Source organism: Takifugu flavidus, chromosome 3, assembly GCF_003711565.1.
Source record: "Takifugu flavidus isolate HTHZ2018 chromosome 3, ASM371156v2, whole genome shotgun sequence".
NCBI classification, from domain to species: Eukaryota; Metazoa; Chordata; class Actinopteri; order Tetraodontiformes; family Tetraodontidae; genus Takifugu; species Takifugu flavidus.
The window spans coordinates 12841528-12859786 of record NC_079522.1 but is presented as its reverse complement, the minus strand read 5'-3'; the positions used below and the strand labels follow the sequence as shown (position 1 = coordinate 12859786).

The 18259-nt window shown below is 42.4% G+C and overlaps 2 protein-coding genes and 1 long non-coding RNA gene across 6 annotated transcripts; 2 read left to right on the top strand and 1 right to left on the bottom strand.

Moving 5' to 3' along the window:
• Window positions 1-300: 300 nt before the first annotated feature.
• LOC130523445 (chloride intracellular channel protein 4) lies at window positions 301-8534 on the top strand. 3 transcript variants are annotated; one of them, XM_057028792.1, is made up of 7 exons: window positions 301-3507; window positions 5601-5710; window positions 5917-6042; window positions 6121-6227; window positions 6659-6840; window positions 6929-7127; window positions 8437-8534. In XM_057028792.1, the coding sequence occupies exons 1-6, from the start codon at window positions 781-783 to the stop codon at window positions 7088-7090; spliced, it is 3414 nt and encodes a 1137-aa protein (XP_056884772.1). In that variant the 5' UTR covers window positions 301-780; the 3' UTR covers window positions 7091-7127; window positions 8437-8534. The 3 variants fall into 3 exon arrangements, with proteins under 3 accessions (XP_056884772.1, XP_056884771.1, XP_056884773.1); XM_057028791.1 differs by having other exon boundaries at window positions 6929-8534; XM_057028793.1 differs by lacking the exon at window positions 301-3507 and adding an exon at window positions 5062-5533 and having other exon boundaries at window positions 6929-8534.
• A 939-nt stretch (window positions 8535-9473) lies between these two features.
• urp2 (urotensin II-related peptide) lies at window positions 9474-12439 on the bottom strand. 2 transcript variants are annotated; one of them, XM_057028799.1, is made up of 5 exons: window positions 11487-12439; window positions 10624-10917; window positions 10520-10554; window positions 10308-10425; window positions 9474-10114 (listed from the first exon to the last, which is right to left on the bottom strand). In XM_057028799.1, the coding sequence occupies exons 1-5, from the start codon at window positions 11566-11568 to the stop codon at window positions 10083-10085; spliced, it is 561 nt and encodes a 186-aa protein (XP_056884779.1). In that variant the 5' UTR covers window positions 11569-12439; the 3' UTR covers window positions 9474-10082. The 2 variants fall into 2 exon arrangements, with proteins under 2 accessions (XP_056884779.1, XP_056884778.1); XM_057028798.1 differs by having other exon boundaries at window positions 10624-12433.
• On the top strand, window positions 10706-13954 carry LOC130523450 (uncharacterized). The gene is made up of 3 exons (XR_008949888.1): window positions 10706-10837; window positions 13443-13547; window positions 13816-13954. It is a non-coding gene; the product is annotated as an uncharacterized LOC130523450 (long non-coding RNA).
• Window positions 13955-18259: the final 4305 nt, after the last annotated feature.

Sequence of the window (18259 nt, the reverse complement as noted above, 5' to 3'; positions counted from 1 at the left end):
CATTCATCCACTACATATTAATTCAATTGAGAGTTTCAAAGTGATGAATGTTTAAAATTTCTATTTTACTTCTCTGTCCTGATGAAATGGTTTGTAATTGCTGTTTAATTAATCAAAGCTGAGAATGCATAATAAATGCAGCAGATGACAAAATGATATATAGTGTGTCTGTTTTAAAGCGTTAGACTCAGAATATTATGCTCATGGGGCACCGGTCCCTTGGTGGCAGGGCAATAAGCTTCTAGTCATGTGGAGATCAGCCGCCATTTAATCCCTTGGGAGCCAGAGAATGAGGGAGAGGGAGAGAGCGAGAGAGTGTGTTTTTTGGTTTTTAATTCTTCTTAAGGTGCAGTTCTGACTCAAGAGCCCTATAGCCACAACCAGAGAGCAGAAAGAAAGTATCCCCTCAACCTGTCTATCTTTGGATATCTCAGGATCAAGATTTTTATTTTTTTATTTTCATTTGGATTTTTCCTTGACCATTAAGTGCAAAGTATTGTATACATTTTTGATGTCACTTCATTAGCAGTTTGGAAACTGTAAAATATTTTTTACTCGTGACATATAACATTTATTTTCTTTCTTAAAAAAATTGGGCTGGAACATTGGAAATATTAATTGCTCTGGATTATCCTTGCTTTCTTTTTCTGGAACCTTGGCAAAAGGAAAGTAGTGCTTTTGGAATATATTTGACACATAGCTAAATTTATTTCCCTTGTACCTCAACAACCAGACCGTCAACTAATTTCTGAGTGCCATAGTTTTTCTCAAATTGCTCCAATGGCTCAGTCAGACAGTTCAAATACAGACCTGTCAAACGGTGCCATTGTGCACAGCCCTGTTGGGGTTTGTCCAGATCTGGATACCCAAAGAGGAGGGGAGGATGAGCACAGAAAAGAAGAAGATGATGAAGTGGAGCTTGCTGAAGAGGTAGGAGAGGATGTTTTAATGATGGCGGGAGATGGAGAAGAAGTTGGTGAAAACACAGAGCAGAATGCACCAGAGGAAGGCGTGATTATCCAAATGCTCCCTCAATCAAATGGAGTACAACCTGAAGAAAACAGAGGGGTTGAAAATTTGAAAGAAAACTGTGAGGAACAACTTGGAGAAAAAGACAGACAAAAGACAGATGAAGAAACAAGTGAGGACAAAGGGGGGAGTAAGGCAGAAGAAGAGTCAAATGATAGGCATACCATGATCAAAAACTCATGTGATTTACTCACAGTAATCGGTGGGAAACAACAAGAGCAGTTACTGGACAAATGTGAGGACAGCAAAGAAGACAGAGAAGATGGAGACAAACAGGATGTGACAGAAAGTTTAGAAAAAGATGTAAGAGATGAAAGGGTTTGTGAAGAAAATGGAGGAGGTGAAAATTTGAAAGAAACCTCTGGGGGAGAGGAAGAACCTGATGATGACGACAACCAAAACATAGATGAAGAGATAAATCGTGAAGAGAGTGAGAGTAAGACACAAGAAGAGTCAAATGATAGGCATACAATAATAGAAAATCAATGTGATTTAAAGAGGGTACTTGATGGGGAGGGACAACAGCATTTATTAGGCGACAACAACAAACATACAGAGCATGAAGCCAACAAACAAGATGTGGCAGAAATTTTGGAAACGCAGATAAGAGAGGAAGCAATTGGTGAAGTTGTCTTCAAACAACAGGAACTTGTGTCCTGCATAGATGATGCAGAGCACGTTCAGGATCCAACTGAGGTGCAGCAGCTGGTAGAGTGGACAGGGTTGTCTGTCAGCGACACTTACAAAGAAGAAATTGGTCACACTGAAGGTGACGGTGCAGAAATTTGTGAGCCCCCACTAACAGTTGTGACCTCAGACACAAGTGAGATGAATAAACAACTGGATGAGGAAGATAATGCAAGTCAACCCTCTACAGATGGTGATGGTGGTACACCCTTTGATACAGCTGGGGAACTGCCAGACAATCAGATCTGCCAAATAACCAATGACAGTGAATTGACTGATGAGAATGACAACTCCAGCAAACAGCATGTTGAATTTCTGGATTACACAGAAAAGCGTGTTACAGATGTAGCAGGTAAAGAGATTATAAAGGATGCCACGCCTGTTTTAGATGATGTTCTAGAGGCAGAGAGTGAGCAAAATAAAGAGGAAGAGCAACCGCTGCTGAATGTTGTCTGCTCTGAACAGTCTCAGACAGAAATAACGGGAGAGGAAACACCGTCATCGGTGATTAACAAGATATTCCAGGAAGAAAATCTGCAATTCGGGAGTTGTCAAATGGTGAAGGAAGAGCAGAATATGACAGAGGAGGGTGATACCAGTGATGATGTTGTTAGAGAGTCCTTGTGTGAGGAAGAGAAGGGAGACGATGACCATAAAGAGGTCGAACAAGAAAACAAATTTGAAGATGAGGCCCAGATGGAGCTTCCAGATCCAGTCTTAGAGGAGGGACCTTCAGACAGACAGCAAGCTGCAGATATGGACCAGTCCAGGCAGGCCTTGGAGGAAGCAGGTAAAGGTGAACCCAGCAGTCCTGGAATCGAGGACCCATTCAAGGAGAAACGGTGCACAACAGAGGAGAAAAGTGAATTACAGGGCCATCCTTTGACAACCCAGAGTGATGAAGGGATGGAGTTGAAAGGAAACATGACGGAGCAGCTAAAAGAGGAAGCATTTCCTAAAGAGAGTAAAGGAGAAGACACAGATGCTTCGATGGCAGAGATGGATATGGCGAATGAGCCTGTGACTGTTTTGGATGATGAGTTTGATGAGCTGGAGGCCCCTCGTACAGAAATAGGTGAGCAGACGCCTGCTTCACTTACAGCCGACAACATCGTGGAAACAACGGAGGTTGGAGTCCACCGTGATAAGGAAAATAAGGACACTGGACATCAGGAGCGGAATGAAGAGACACATAACACTGGAAAAGAAGAGATTCAAGCAAATGAGAAGCCCAGAGATGATGAAAGACATTTTCAATCGAGTTTTACTGACAGAGTGAAAGAATTGAAACAAGCGATGGAGTGTGAGATGTTGAATGTTGACCCTCAGCCACCAAAGAAAGAAGACTGGAGGTCAGGAAGAGTCCCACCACACAGGAGAAAAGATGACGACTGGATTAAAAAAGAACCTGAGGACGTAAAAGAACCGGAGACACAAGAATGGAGGAAAGAACTAAAGCCAGTGAGGAAAGACATCTGGGAACCTGAGATGGGACACAAGGAGACATCTCCAGAGAAGAAAAGTCTGCCAAAGAAGGAGGACTGGATAAAGGAGCTGAAGTCTGTATTCAAAGATGAATCCTTGCCCAGAAAGAGAGACGATCAAGTGAAGAAAAAGCGTGTGGTGCTTTTGGAAGATGGGCATTCTTATTTCCCTCAGTGGGAGGACAGGGATGAAAACAGACAGGAGGTGACACTGATCTCCCATAAGAAGATGGACAGCCCCTCACCTCCTGTGCAGGACAGCTCAGAAAGCCAAGACCAGGCCTATGAAATTTCACTCTATGTCAAGGTAAAAATGATTAACAAGGAAAAAGAAATGCATGTGCTGTCTATACAAATCCTCAAAATCAACGTTTACGGGTATAATTGTAGCTATAGGGATGCCGCATGAGGACTAATTTAGCTTAAAAAACTTTAACTGGAAAACAGTGGTGAGATGGCCACTACGGCAAAGCGAAATCGTGGTGAAATTAGTAAAACAAGAAGCCCTTCCCTTCTGCAGGAATCCATATGTAGCTAGCTGGCTAAAGCTATTTACCTAGTTGCTGCTGGCAGGCTTGAATGTGACATAGAAAAATGGATCGAGGAGAAATTTATGGGTTAATTTCTGTATAAACAATTAATGCTACAGGTAGTTATGGGGTCAGGCACCATCAGAATTGTTCATTATACTGTAGAATCTGAATACTGCTGAATTGTTTTTGTACATGGTCATCATTGCATGAAAGATATGCACACTCATTCCGATGTTCTGTCATTTTGTTCATTGTCATATGTGTATTATGTTGTATCATCGGTTGATACGACTGACCGGCTTTATTTTGATACCATTATTGTAGGTGGTGAATCCTACTTTCCCCCCCTTTATTTCAAACCTGTTGGCGTGATGTGGTTATCTTCTTGGGTATCCTGGCCGTCCCTGTTGGCACTTATTCTTGTGTGTTTGTGTGTGCGATAGCAGCTGAGAAGGAAACCTCGGGTTGACCTTATTACCTTATCCAGTTAAGACGGTGATATCCTAATCCATCAGGCCTGTCAGCCAGAATCACACAGTGCAGGCCATCCAAAAGGTTGTGAAAGAAAGACACGTTAATTTTACTACACGTGTCCACATACTTTAATACCAAATCAATCATAATGTTCACCTACGTGCACCTTAAAACATCAGATATGTTGAGTCCCAGCTATACATTCCAGAGCGAGGCCAGAATAAAAACAGGGCAGGCCTTCTGACGGCAAGTTTAACGCAGGTCAAAAATGCATTAATATCCAAGAACCCCCCCCCCCTCACATGCCAACAACAAGTCTGTTCTCTGTGGGAGCTCACAGTCAAACAATGGCTTCCATTGTGAGGAACTGTGTTGGCAGCACAGAACAGAGTCAATATTATATAAAAGTTCCACCATCCTGCTTTTCCAACATCCCAACAACCTTGACGACTGGATTTTAAAAAAGTTTAAAAAAGTGATCAAAACAGACAGATGTACCTGTTCCTCCTAATTAACCAACAATCACTCTTTCGGTCTGCCAGTGATAACGGTGTAATGCTACTGATTCCAGTACAGCATGTGGGGTTAATCTCTACATTCTCACCCTGTTAAGCTGATTAGCCTCCTGTTTGGGGCTGAAAGTGGGCACAAGGTTGCTGCGAACAGCAGAGACTCCCCTCGAATCAAAATATCGCTTGTAAATTATGTTTAATGTCATGGAAATGTCAGCTCCTCATTCACACGTCGTGGACCAGACGAGTGTGAGAAGAAAAGAGGTGAAAACAAGAATGACATTTTACTGGTCGCTGGCGTGAAAGCCGGCTTTTCAGTCCCCCACCGAGGACAGATTTAACTGCTGCCCACCCCTTTCTAAAATAAGAAAACGTCCTTTTCACTGCATCTTAACTTGTCAATTGATGGTACAGGAGTCAAAAAAGTGCAGAAGGTTTCGTTTATACAATATTAATAATAAGATTATTTTGCTTCTAGCTGAGCTCAAACTTTCCTCTGAGAGCAGGACTGTGTCCGGGGGAGACGCTCACATACCAGAGGAAGCACACGGAAAAAAGAAAAGACAAAAATGCGGCGCGAGGAGCAGGCGGACGGACAAACGGTCCATTGCTTGTCAGGCATCTATATTTAGTGGAGGATAAACGATTGCGGATTAAATAAACATAATAGACTTTATTTTTTGGTTTCAAGCTTAAGAGGCCAAGAGGATTTTGGGCTGCCACAAAACATTTTTCTACGTAATTGAGCATCATGTCTCTTTATGACATTGCAGTTCAAAAACTGGGCTTCCCTACAATTGAGCTGTTTGTAAAGGTAGGCCTGTGAGCGTCGTTAAGCCTCATCGTAATTGTCTTTACTTACACAGTGTGTATGTGTGTAGGCGGGCAGCGATGGAGAAAGCATCGGCAACTGCCCTTTCTCTCAAAGGCTCTTTATGATCCTCTGGCTCAAAGGCGTCATCTTCAACGTCACCACTGTTGACCTAAAGAGGTGAGACTGCAGCCTGTGTGATGTGCACATATCCAACAGATTGACACTGTCAGCTATCGTTAATGGGAAAGCAGAGTCAACAGAGATGTGGTCATGTAAACAAAGAACAACAAAGGCTTATTACCGAAGCTTGATAAGTGATTGGGTGATAAACAGGCTGATTTAATTTACATCCTTATTGCAGTCATTTTGTTTTGCGTTGTCAGGAAGCCAGCTGACCTTCAGGACCTGGCTCCGGGAACCCACCCTCCATTTGTCACCTTTAACGGCGAGGTAAAGGTGGACGTGAACAAGATCGAGGAATTCCTGGAGGAGAAACTAACCCCGCCACGGTACACACAAATCCAAATGAGGGGGACGGAGGCGAGCGATGTTTTCAGGTAACCTCCCTTGTGTGTCTTTGACACCAGTTACCCCAGACTGGCCCCCAAACATCCTGAAGCCAACACAGCAGGCATAGATGTGTTCGCCAAATTCTCAGCTTACATCAAAAACCAGCGGCAAGACACCAACGACGGTAGGAGTAACCAAGATACCATTTTCAAGGCCGATCATTTGGATAACTGTCCCCAGTCCTTTAATAAGTGACCTGGGTGCATCGATCGTTTAAGCTTGTTTGTCGTATCCCCGTTGTGTGATCAACCTGTTACACAACAGAGAAACAGTCAGGACTCGAGCTGCATGGCAGAATCAGTTGAGATGAAGACAGGTAGTCTTGCCTCTTATTTCCTTCTCCCTTTGTTGCACTTTGACCTCTGACGTTTTTATGGGATTTGATTTACAATCAACGGCCAACTGAGGGGTACACACTGTCCGATGGCAAAACAATTGATATGGTTTGATTTCCTGCAAACATCTTGCATGTTTAGTATGTGTCCTGCGTGACATTTATCCTGCGTGAGTATCTAACTGTTTGGCCCTTTTTTCTGTCTTTAACTCCATCTACAGCTTTAGAGAAAGCCTTGCTCAAGTCTCTCCGCCGCCTGGATGAATTCCTGAGGACTCCCCTGTCCGAGGAGATCGATGCGGATGCCTCAGGAGACCTGCCCGAGTCCTCCAGAAACTTCCTCGATGGCTCTGAGCTAACTCTGGCTGACTGTAACCTGCTACCCAAATTACATATTCTTAAGGTAAAGTGCGCCCACGTGGTATGAACCATGTTTGCGTTGCCCTGATTATAATTGCTGTTGAGGGCTCAGTTCTTATTTCTGTTTGCAGGTGGTTGCCAAGAAATACCGCGGCTTTGAGATTCCATTGGAGATGACGGGCGTGTGGCGATATTTAAACTGTGCCTGCCAGCGGGAGGAGTTCACTAACACCTGTCCCGCTGAGAAGGAAATCCTATTTGCATACCTGGACGTGGCAAAACGAATCAGATAAGAGGGGAAGCAAAAACAGCGCACGGTAGATCAGCGAGGTAAAAAGAGAGATTCGAAAATGATTGGAAATGATGATGAACAAACTTGTTAAAAACAATTATTGTGTGCATGTGTGCTCTCACAGGTTGGGTTGCACCATTTAAAAAAAAAATTATCAAATGAGAATCACAAAACAAGTTACTTTTTTCACCTTTTCGACAATGGCAGAGCCACAGTTACTGCAGATGTAAGGATTTTGACAATTAATGAGTCGTATAAGTCAGTACACATGTTATGGATTGGCTGTAGCTGCCCTAATTTATGAGAACAAATAGTTCTACGAAGGAATTAGTTATGCGGTGAAACACACTAACACTAGCAACCTTAATCATGGTAAAACTTTGTAAAATACAGATGATATAATGAATGAATTAAGATGAAGCCAAAGCTGGGAGCTTGTTAGCTTAGCTCAACATAAAGACTGCAAATAAAGGGAAACTCCAATCATGACTGGTTATTAGGACTTATGGTACTAGTAATTATTCCATCAACACTATTAATACTGAGGGTTTCATATTCAGGCCATTTGTTTTCACCCTTTTTCCACTCCCTATGCTGCTAAGCTAATTTAATTGTCTTTTCTAGGTCTTTATTTTTGTGATTTTTTAAAAGAATAATTATAACCACAAAGAAATGCAGAATTTAACATCTATTGTTTCATATTCAGTGTAGATCAGTTACATAGACTTGTTTTAACATTCTTGTCACTCTTTATGCTGCTAAAATAAGCTGAGCTAATTATCTTCTCTAGGTTTATATTTGTGTGATTTTTATATTTATAATATAATTGTAACCACAAATTTTGACTCGGTATTGTCTCTTGATGCTAGGAATCAATAGTGCTTAATATGTGATTGTAGCCTTTTCTATTTTTACATTTTCTGAATGTTAATTCTCCTCATTTTGTACTGATAAAATGATCTTGCATGTTTCTACAGGTCAGTTTGGTTTTACAGATGATAGTGATGATGCTCATACGTTACCATTATGCATTATTCACAGTGAAGCAGCTACATCCTCAGTGCATCAAAAGTCATAAATTTACAATATCTTAAACAATAATTCCAAACATCTCTTCTTAAAGAGTGCCTGGTAGTATTACTCCATGACAGATGATTTGGGTGGGGCTTTTCTTTTGGTTTGTTTGTGATTATATTTAGCTCTTTAAGATTGTTTATCTCTCAAAAACTCATTTTAGGCCATATTAGGCAGAACAAATGAATGCAGCTCAATATAATTTGGTCAGATTATTGAAGTGGTGAGTTTTAGACTGAAAAACGTTAACAGCCATTGCATGGTGTATTACAGATGATGTTTGGACCCAACCACTTCTGACACCAGCCTATTGTATTCTGGCCTTATGATCTCTGTCTGTGGAGAGTTTTATTAAACTGATTTTATCGCCATGTGGGCTTTCTCTCTGCCCGCTGTTGTCATTTAATGAAAAGTGTGAGTCATTTTCGTTCATGGATGCGCCATGCGGTTCAGTTTAGTGTGGTGTTTCAGCCTGTCCAAAGGAAATTCGCTGATAACAGAGAATAGTCCTCTGGAGTTATCGCTGCCACTGCCTTGAATCAGCACTTTTTCAAAATGGAGCTCCACTCAGTGGCAACAGAAGGCAACCTCAGCCCGACCTGCAGCACATTGAAAGGCTGCAACCACAAGGGGAGCAATTACTCCCACATTCACTTCACACACGCCCCAAACCCATGGAGACACGTCATTGACACATTTATCCTGGATTTATTACGTTACCTGTGGAGGTATTCCACTTTTGAGTGAAATCAAATGTGCTAGCTCCCTGCTTAAAGGATTGTGTTGTGTGCTATAGCCAGATAACGCGCTGACGCATGTGCAGACACACACTGCCATCACCTGGGTGACAGTGATGGTGACCTCTGGGTAAGCCCTCTGAATGTAATCGCCTACAGTTTACACACTCTGACAGCAAACACACACATACACACACAGTAGGAGAGAGACAGAGCGAGAAGGAGAGAGAGGGAGAGAGCGCTCAAGGACCATGGAAACATCCAGACAAAGAATGCAAGATTTCAAAATAGTACAGAGTTTTTCTTAGCTTCTAAAATGAAGTTTGGAAGATAAACTGATGGCCTGAGGTTCATTAATCCAGTTCTCATTCAGGCTGTTGCACCTACCGATAATCTGGATAATTTTTTTGAAATATTTCTCTTATCTGGGTGTTCAAATAAGACGTTTCAGCCTATATCACTGTAGTCCAAGGAGTGGACTTTTGTGCACTTCAGAGCCCTGCTCCTCTAACTCCGCGTGAGTATTGGTCTTTCTGCACAATGAAAAATTAAAAAGAAAACTGTATAAAAAAATAAAAATATCAATCTTTATTATCAGTTTTTTTTTTTTTTTTTTTTTTTGCCATGCTAGGAATCAACTTTATTTTAAAGTGGGCACACACAACCGAAAACTCTGTGTGTCTGTCTGATATGGAGAATAAAAGGTTAAGGAGCGTGATTGTCCGTGTGGGCACACGTTGTCATCTCCGGATGGTCAGTCTTGTTATTTATATAGTGAATAAAAAGGTCCGAGTCGAGGCTGGCGCCAGTGTCAGGGGTGTGTGTGTGGGGGGTGGGAGAGGATGGATGGGAGAGCGCAGCAGAATGGCTGATAAAGAGGGAGATGATAAAGCTAGTTTTAGGCAGTATGATGCTGTTATTCAGGGTTTAACGGCTTAACTTGCAATTAACGGCAAACATGAAAGACAGCTGAGCTCATCAGTAACAGGACACAGCAGGAGATAAAGTGCTCAGTTCGTGGTGTGTGTGTGTGTGTGTGTGTGTGTGTGTGTGTGTGTGATGTTGGTGCTGCTTATGGTGTGAAAAGATCTTGAAAACAGCTGCTTGACTTATGTCTGAGTTGACTTATGTCTGGGTGGAGGGCGATGAAGAAAAGGGTGGAGCTGTTTTTCTCAGAGATGATCAGTTTTGGGAGCAGTACTTCCAGAAGCAAACTGTGGGAGAAACAGGAAGAAAAACTCGTCACAAAACAGGCCAACACGGAGATGAAGGTGAAATGTAATTAATTCCCAGTTCCAATCATTCTTTTCCTCCCATATTTGTTCTAATCAACAGCACATTAATGCTCTGTCCTCACCTGCTATCATTGAAACTGATAATAAAAAAACTACAGGTCTTTGTTCTCACCTCGTTTGGTCTTCTTGCTTTGGGACTTTTTAAGATTTTGACCGGTTACATCTGCAGTGCTGTCCCCTGCTGCGGGGGCCAGAGTGGTGGGCTTCACCCCACCGGTAGCAGCAGGACTCTGAGCAAAATACAAAGAAGATATTACATTTAAAAAAAAAAAAAAAGATTTCTTTGAAGTACGTTTAACAGGATGCAGTCTTTGGTGAACTTACTGCTTTATTCTTTCTTCCTGAATTCCTGCCGCTAGCTGTAATAAGACAGAGGCGTTAGTGGAGAACCGGTGAAGTGGCACCGACCCGGAGTTGTGGTGAGTTACCTCGCGACATGACGGTGATGCGCGAGCTCAGCGTGCTGTTGACAGCCCTCTGCAGCTCCTCCAAGGCTGCGATCATCTTCAGCATCTGCGCTCGTTTCCCCAGACCGGCGGAGTCAGGGTGGCTCCTCGCAGAGCTCGTTCCTGCGGCCCATCTGCCCACGGACGCCGTGGTCCCGTCCGCTGCCGGGCTGCTGCTCAGAAGCCACTTCTTCAGGTACAGGCTTGGATTTTGTGCTGCCGACACAGCGGGGGAGGCCGGGGAATGACTGAGAGGGGGGTGAGGTTTCAGAAATCCTGCAATAAAGAAAATCCAGCAGCTTGATGAGCATGTAGGCCTGGCTGATGGATCATGCAAAGGGGTGCTGACGTAAACGAGTCCCTTTTGAGTTACACACATTCAAAGTTTCAGCGTGAGAAAGACGTCCCCTCGTAAACATACATTTTGACTGGTTGCTATGGAGTCGCTATGGCACGTTCAGCTGTGACATGGGTTTTAGAATGATGTGTGTGCATTTTGACGCCTGACAGTTTCACACAGACAGCAGATGTGTGTATGTGATGTCATTTAGTGACGTCTTTTTATGACGTTTGCAACAGAATTTGCAGCTTCCATGTTGATCTGGGACAATTAACTAGATTAAGAATCATTGTTAAAATAAATATAAAATATTGAGCCGAGTCTTACACTAATAGAACACTTTAAAAGGTATGGGATGTTTAACTACTCTAGATTAGATGCTTAAATACAACATCAAACAACTGCTCCAACTGACTGAGATTAAGTTTCTGTCATTAAAATAAATTTAGGAATTCACGATCACATAGTTTATATTTCTACAGCCTATATTTCTCCCAGAGCTCACCTCTCTCGGTCGGTGCTGCCTCCACTCCTGTCCGGAGAATCAGGAGCATCACGGCCACCTTCACAGGCAAGTTGTGAAACATTCTGATCAATTGTTTGAAACTAAAAAGATATTTAAGACCAACAGCGGTTTGACTATCTATCTGAAGATTTGTTGGGGTTTCTTTCTTCTTCCCGCAGCGTCTCAGTGGGTTTTTAAGCTCCCCTCATCCTTCTGACGTCCTGATGTTGGAGATGCTGTGGATGTTGCGGGCATTAGATATTTTTAAAGTTGACGTTCTGGTCTGAAATCAGATCGATCTCGTTCTCTTACGGCGTCTTCAGATTAAAGGTTCCGTTGTTTCCAAAATAATGGAAACTCCTCCGATGTGAGAGGTCAAGTTGGTTCTCAGCTTTTATCCTCTTTTTCAACCAGAGGCTGGTATTCGTCTACCTCAGCTCCACTCCAAACATTTACGGTTAAATAAATTTTTTATATAAAAAAAAATCTAAATAACAGAATTCTCTCTTTTCCAAGGATGCGCCTCTTGAAGAAGGCTTGTCGTTTTCAGGCTGGTTTCTGATACACTTGACCAATATTGGCCTTTTTAAGGACCAGTTGGCCCTGACTTACTTACTGATGACCCACTGTCCGCCAATCACACCCTTTAGTCCCGCCTCCTCCTTTTGGATGGATCGCTGACATTTGGGGAGTTTGGCGGCGGTCTTTGTGTATTTGGAGTCAAAGCTATCTTTTTTTGTGAATGATGTGTATGTGTTTAGGATTGTATTCAACATGTGGGTGTGTGATGTGTGTGTGTTGCTGGCTGTATAAGCAGTGATAAGCTAGTTCTTAATATGTTTGCTCAGGGGCCACAGAAAGAGAAAAGCCCTGTGACGCAGGAGGGCCTGGAGCCGCGCTGACTGCACACACACTCGCACATAGACACAAAGCTTGCAAATACAACATTCAAACACAGAAAACGACATGGCAAACTCCTTCACACACACACACACACACACACACACACACACACACACACACACACACACGGTCTCTGGATCAGTTTAAACTCAGAGGAACTTGGTGGGATGCACATCAAAGGGCGCAGAGAAGCTGAGAAGTCATGTCAAGAAGACAAAGGGCTGGATTTTTTTCTTAACCTTCTTTTGTTCTGTATTAAAATAAAAAGCCTGCAGACAGGAAGTTGACAACGTGACGACTCCCCTAGGACATAAAATAGAGACGAGAATTAAAGCTGAATGAACATTGGAGTCAGTGCGAAGGAGAGACATACTGAACTCTGTAAAGAGTAAGGGTGATATGAGGTGTGTGTGTGTGTGTGTGTGTGTGCACGCGTGTGTGTGCCAGTTGCTGGGCGAAGAGAATTTAGCTTTAGAACATCCATTCAGTCATTATTGCTCCTTCTTCCTTCATTGCTTTGACATTAATACACTGTGTGTGTGTGTGTGTGTGTGTGTGTGTGTGTACTTGTTTGTTCGGGACGGGTAATCCTCATGGGAACCAAAAACACAAGAAAATATAAGTTCTTAATTCCTAATTAGAGTCTATACATTAGGAAGGCTTACATTTGGATATTTGACACTAAGAACTTGAGTCAATACAAAGTCCTCACAAAGATAGCTTCACAAATGTGTGTACATTAAGGAAGAGTGACAGAAAGTAAATGAGTTTTCAGGAAAAATATGCGTGTTTTTTTCATTCTAGCAAATCTGTTGTAATTATTCTAGAATCAGCCTGCCTGCCTTGTAAAACACCATTTTAGCAGTATTATGGGGTTTTCATCATTAAGGGAATTCGGGTAGCATTTTTAATATCAAATATTGCATCACACTGTAGGTAAAATCCATGATCCAATTTCAAAAATGTCTCAAGATAAAGACTGGTGGCTGGAAAAGTATCATTACAGCACCAAGTTTTGATTTTTGACGATGCAGATGTGTGTTTTGTTTGCAGGGGCCAGAATAGACAACTCTATGACGCTTCCCACGTGATGCAGATGGAGTTTACTCACCTCAAAGGACCTGGGAGCTGACGTCAGCTCGGCTTATTTATTCAAAGGTTTGGCTTCTCAGCATTGTCAAGATTTTTATCCAGAGGTCTTATAGGCAGGTAAAACACTAAATAAATCAGGCTGTTTTGTATGAGTAAAATCCCTGTCAATATATTTTGATCATATATTTTTAAAAACAACACAAAAGTCAACTTTTAACGCCAAATTGTTGATTATTATTGATATGGTTATGAAAGTGTTTCATTTAATAGAAAAACGCGGGATGTTAATGCCGCCAATATTCTAAAGAAATTGATCTTTCTGTCTGTCTTCCAGTTTTTAAGCGCACTTCTCTAAATTCGCCGCTAGACGGCAGACTTTCCCCACAGTTGGGCACAGAGGAGCGAAGACCAGGCGCTTCATGACCATGAAGATCTTCCCAACGTGCTCTCTAGTTATATCTTACATTCGGATTCATTCATTCAAATAATTTGAAATATTGTTAAAAATCTAATCTCAGAAAATATTGCTTTTCAAAAGTAAAATATTTTGAGATGGAGATTAGTTTCCAATCTCGTTTTATCCGAGCAAGCAATGAAAAATAAAGCGATTAAGATTTAATCTTAGTTCTTCTGAATGCAGCACAAAAGGTCTGTCTTTTTAAAGCCACCGGAAAAAGCTTGTTACCAGATTAAACATAATTTGATGGTAAATATGGGACCCTGCACCCTCCTGCCAATTCAAACATTGAAATTAGAATATGAGCTTTTATTTCAGGGGATATATGTCATATGCTGTGAGAAATGATGTTGCGGATTATAAAATACTGCAGGCATGATTTCAATTAAGTATAACTGCAAATTGTGTCTGGCATTTGTTTTGTATCCAGTTTAGCATGCAAAAACAGATGCAAGTTAAAAGAAAAAAAAACAGTATGTTTTTTCCCATTGATGTATATTTTGTTTCATGGGATTATACAGAGCAATCCAGACTCTGGGATTATATTTTACTAATGATAAAAAATATACATGAATGTATAGTTTAATAATCAGCATTTTACCTTTTAAAAAAAAAAAAAATCAGGTATCATACACTTAGTTCTTATTATAAATCTATTAGAAAATTATTAATTGTTGCAATAGTTCAATTCTGAGATAATGATTGGATAAAAATATAATTATACTGTGCACGTTTTTGTTTGATGAGGATCTAAGAATGAAAAAATCTGCCTAACTAATTCTGATAATATCAATGATCATATAAACCTTTTTTTATTACTGCTCTTATGAAATATGTTCACCTTCAGAAGTGCTTTGTAGGCATATAAAATTCTAAATGTGTATTTCATGTAGCTTCTAAATATATTAATTAAGTAATATCAGTCAAAATCACCTTCAAATGAACTTTTAAAGAAAAAGAGACACATATATAAATAGAGAACAACTCATTTCACATTCACAATGTTGTAATTTGACGCTAAATAATGGAGCCCGGTTAAATGGGATGAAAAGAAGGTGAGAAAAAGAGGAGGAGGTAGGAGGACTGAGGGAGAGAAAGGAAATCAAAATACGGTGGGCTGAGTGACAGAGAGGAAGAGGAGAGCACCCATGGGAAGGTGATGTGAGAGAGAAGAAGGTCAGAGACGTGGAGGAAGAAGAGGGAGAAAGGCTGATGGAGAAATGGTCAGAGAGACGGAGAGTGTGTGGATGGAGAGAGGCTATGTGTGTAACTGTGTGTTTATGAGTGAGCGGGAGAGAAAGAGAGTGATTTGTTTTCAGTGAAAGGTGAGGCCACTTAGCTGAGGCGTAGAGCTACAGCGGAATCTATTACCGTGTGTCAAAGGAAACACGAGAAGGGCACGACCTGTGCGCGTGTGTGTGTGTGTGTGTGTGTGTGTGTGTGATGGAGACATTCTGTGATTAATCCACTAGACTGCCTGCTGTGCATAGGCCTATGTGTGTGTTTGTCGCTTCGCATGACTGATGTTATGACTATGTTGCATTTTGTGTCATAAAAGCATTTGGATTGATGGAAACTGAAGAAAAGCTCGTGTGTAAGTGTGTGTGTGTGTGTGTGTGTGTGTGTTCCATGTTCATGATGTCATTCCTTTCATAGAAATCAGATTGTTGTGTGCTGAATAGTCCACATGGCGCCATCTTGCCATGTCAGGGCAGAATATTATTATTATTATCATAATTTTATGATAATAATAATAATAATAAAGCTTTTACCGAGTTTGATTATTCTTCGGTACTTTTGTCCTTCACATTCAGCTGAACATTACTAAGATATGACAGGGCAGCCACGCTGTGGCCTTACAACTCCTAAAAGGAAAGGCACTTTTGAGAGGGTTCCAACAGTGAGGAGATTCATTAACATACATGATAAATTTTAAATCCTAATTTAGAAAACAGGTGGACAAAGAGAGAGAGAGAGAGAGAGAGAGAGAGAGAGAGAGAGAGAGAGACAGAGAGAGAGAGCGAGAGAGAGAGAGAGAGAGCGCACATGGATCCTGTGGCTCACCAGAGGCCAGTGTGGTTCACTTGGGGAAGGACCAGTCCAACCACACACTCGCTCTCTGTGTCTCCATGTGTGCCACAGCCACAGGCTCCTGCCCAGCTTTTCTCAGTATTAAGTTTTATTATTTCTCAGTATTATTGCTGCCACGGGCCTGAATAGTGCTGAGACGTTCACTACAGCAGGAAAACTGGAACATGCTAGTTCAGGCAGCCCCTAAACCTTGACCCTCAATATTCGGCTGGCATCAGAGAGAAACTCAAAAGATTTGCCACCTCACCTTTGCGTGACCCCCTCACCTGTGACCAACTGGCCTTTGAAGACTCTACAGGGGAGGCACCTCCTGGCATTGTTACAGCCCCAAACATCACACCCGAGATAAGGTGGTGATTCAGGGAGCGGCTGGGACACTCCTGAGGGCCATGTTAATATCTGAGTGTGTGTGGCTGATCTGCACCAGCATATGGCCAGTCACCACTCTATTGGGTTTGGAACAAAACATGAAAAAAGAGTGTGTGTGAGTGTGTGTGTGGGGAGGGAGGCGATGCGTAGATGGATGTGAAAACGAGTGAGCGGACTGACAGTCCCGGGAGCGATTGATCCTCTTCTTGACTCCCTCCATTCCATCCTGCTCTCCATCGGCAGAAGACAGATAGTGTTGAGGTGGCCTGTATTGGATTTATGAGTTAATGGCCTTGCCAGGATGAGACAGATGGAGAAATAAGGAAGAGGAGAAAGAGAGAGGGAGGGTAGAAGGCGAGCCAGAGATTATCTGTGAGGAGGGACAGGACAGAGGACAAGTGGAGGGGGTGAAAGAAATGTCAGAGACGAGAAGAAAACCGGTTCTGCAGTTTGCTCTTGAGCTGTTTTTACTTCTTCAACATCAAAACCATTTAAATACAGTGACAAAGCGCTCCGTTTTCCTAACAGAGTCTCACCAACAGACTCGGGACTTTAATGAACATGGATGTGAACACAGCAGGAAGCAGCAAAAGAAGTTGGGAGGAACAAACAGCAGGGAGGGGCCCTGAGCCCATAATGGCATTTGGTCCAAGGTCGTGACTCTTCCTCTGCAGGGAGTGATGAGAATTGTAATCTATATCATTTACTGTGTGTACATATGTGCTTGTGTGTGTGTGCACGTGTGCAAGTGCGTGCGCGTGGGGATGGGGGTTGGAAGGGCCACAGACTGTAATGATAATAAATATGATTATTAATAACATTAAAGTGAAGTATGTTTACCCCGGAGAGATGAAGCACTATAGCTGCGTCCTCCTCAAATCAGCCCATCTGTCAGAGTCCTGCCATTAAAACCAGTACACCCCAAACCCCCCCCCCCCCCCGCTTTGCTCGCTTCAACATTAATTTTGCAATTTCTTTCGAGAGCACAGATAACAAGTTATATGGTTTTACGATGTCACCTTAATCTGAGGCCGTGTACAAATGTTGGGTTTGAAGGTGCGGCTCTCAGGTCGGCCCAGGAGACTCCAAAGGAGGCCAAACTACTAGGTCACCTTGAGAAAAATCTCTGTTTTCAAGGTAAAAAAATGTCCGAATCGATTGCTTGCTTTCGGGGGTAAATCACACCTTCAGTAAAAGGTTAAAAGATGACAGCGAGGGCTTCCACCGTCCGCCCCAGATGAGCCCTTACACTCATCTCCGTCTTCAATTCTCATCCATCCATCCCCCCGCTCATGTCTTTTTTTGTCATCTGCAGAGGAAAATTAAAAATGTAGATATAATCGCAGCGGGTTTGTAATGTGATCAGGGTGACAGGGGATCAATGAGACCGCCACACACACACATACGCGTCACAACTACTGATGCATGTCATGGAAGCAAAGTATGGTAGGATGACATGAAAAAGAGGGGTGGGGGTGAACACAGCACTGTTGCTTTAACATGAGGAGCACTTCCACTGCAGGAGTTCCTGGTTCCTACCAGGGGCAGGAACCATACAGGAACCGTAGAGGAACCGTTCCTCTCACTTGGCCCTCTCCATGGGGTAGGACCCATCGGTGACGTCATGAGTTTCGATCACTTCAGAATCGTTGTTCAACAGTTTTGACCGTGACATCACCGGGGCGAGCCGCCAATGAGGAAGGAGGTAAACCCGGAATAATAGTCTACTCTAAGACAATATGATTCCCTCCAGCTCCACGAAGTGTCGTTGTGGACTTTTGACATGTGACATGTTTGACTGCTCCGATCTTTTACTGGGTCTGTGAAAATGTCAGGGTGTTACTGAATATTAAACAGCACG

Excerpts from the sequence above, each read along its gene's own strand:
- urp2 (XM_057028798.1), bottom strand. The coding sequence starts at position 11,020 with ATGTGTGTAACTCAAAAGGGACTCGTTTACGTCAGCACCCCTTTGCAT. Across the intron at positions 10,426-10,519 it reads CAGGAAGAAAGAATAAAGCA|AGTCCTGCTGCTACCGGTGG; the intron begins GTAAGTTCACCA and ends TATTTTGCTCAG. Across the intron at positions 10,115-10,307 it reads AAGCAAGAAGACCAAACGAG|TTTGCTTCTGGAAGTACTGC; the intron begins GTGAGAACAAAG and ends TTTCTCCCACAG.
- LOC130523445 (XM_057028792.1), top strand. The coding sequence starts at position 781 with ATGGCTCAGTCAGACAGTTCAAATACAGACCTGTCAAACGGTGCCATT. Across the intron at positions 3,508-5,600 it reads AAATTTCACTCTATGTCAAG|GCGGGCAGCGATGGAGAAAG; the intron begins GTAAAAATGATT and ends GTATGTGTGTAG. Across the intron at positions 6,043-6,120 it reads GAGAAACTAACCCCGCCACG|TTACCCCAGACTGGCCCCCA; the intron begins GTACACACAAAT and ends CTTTGACACCAG.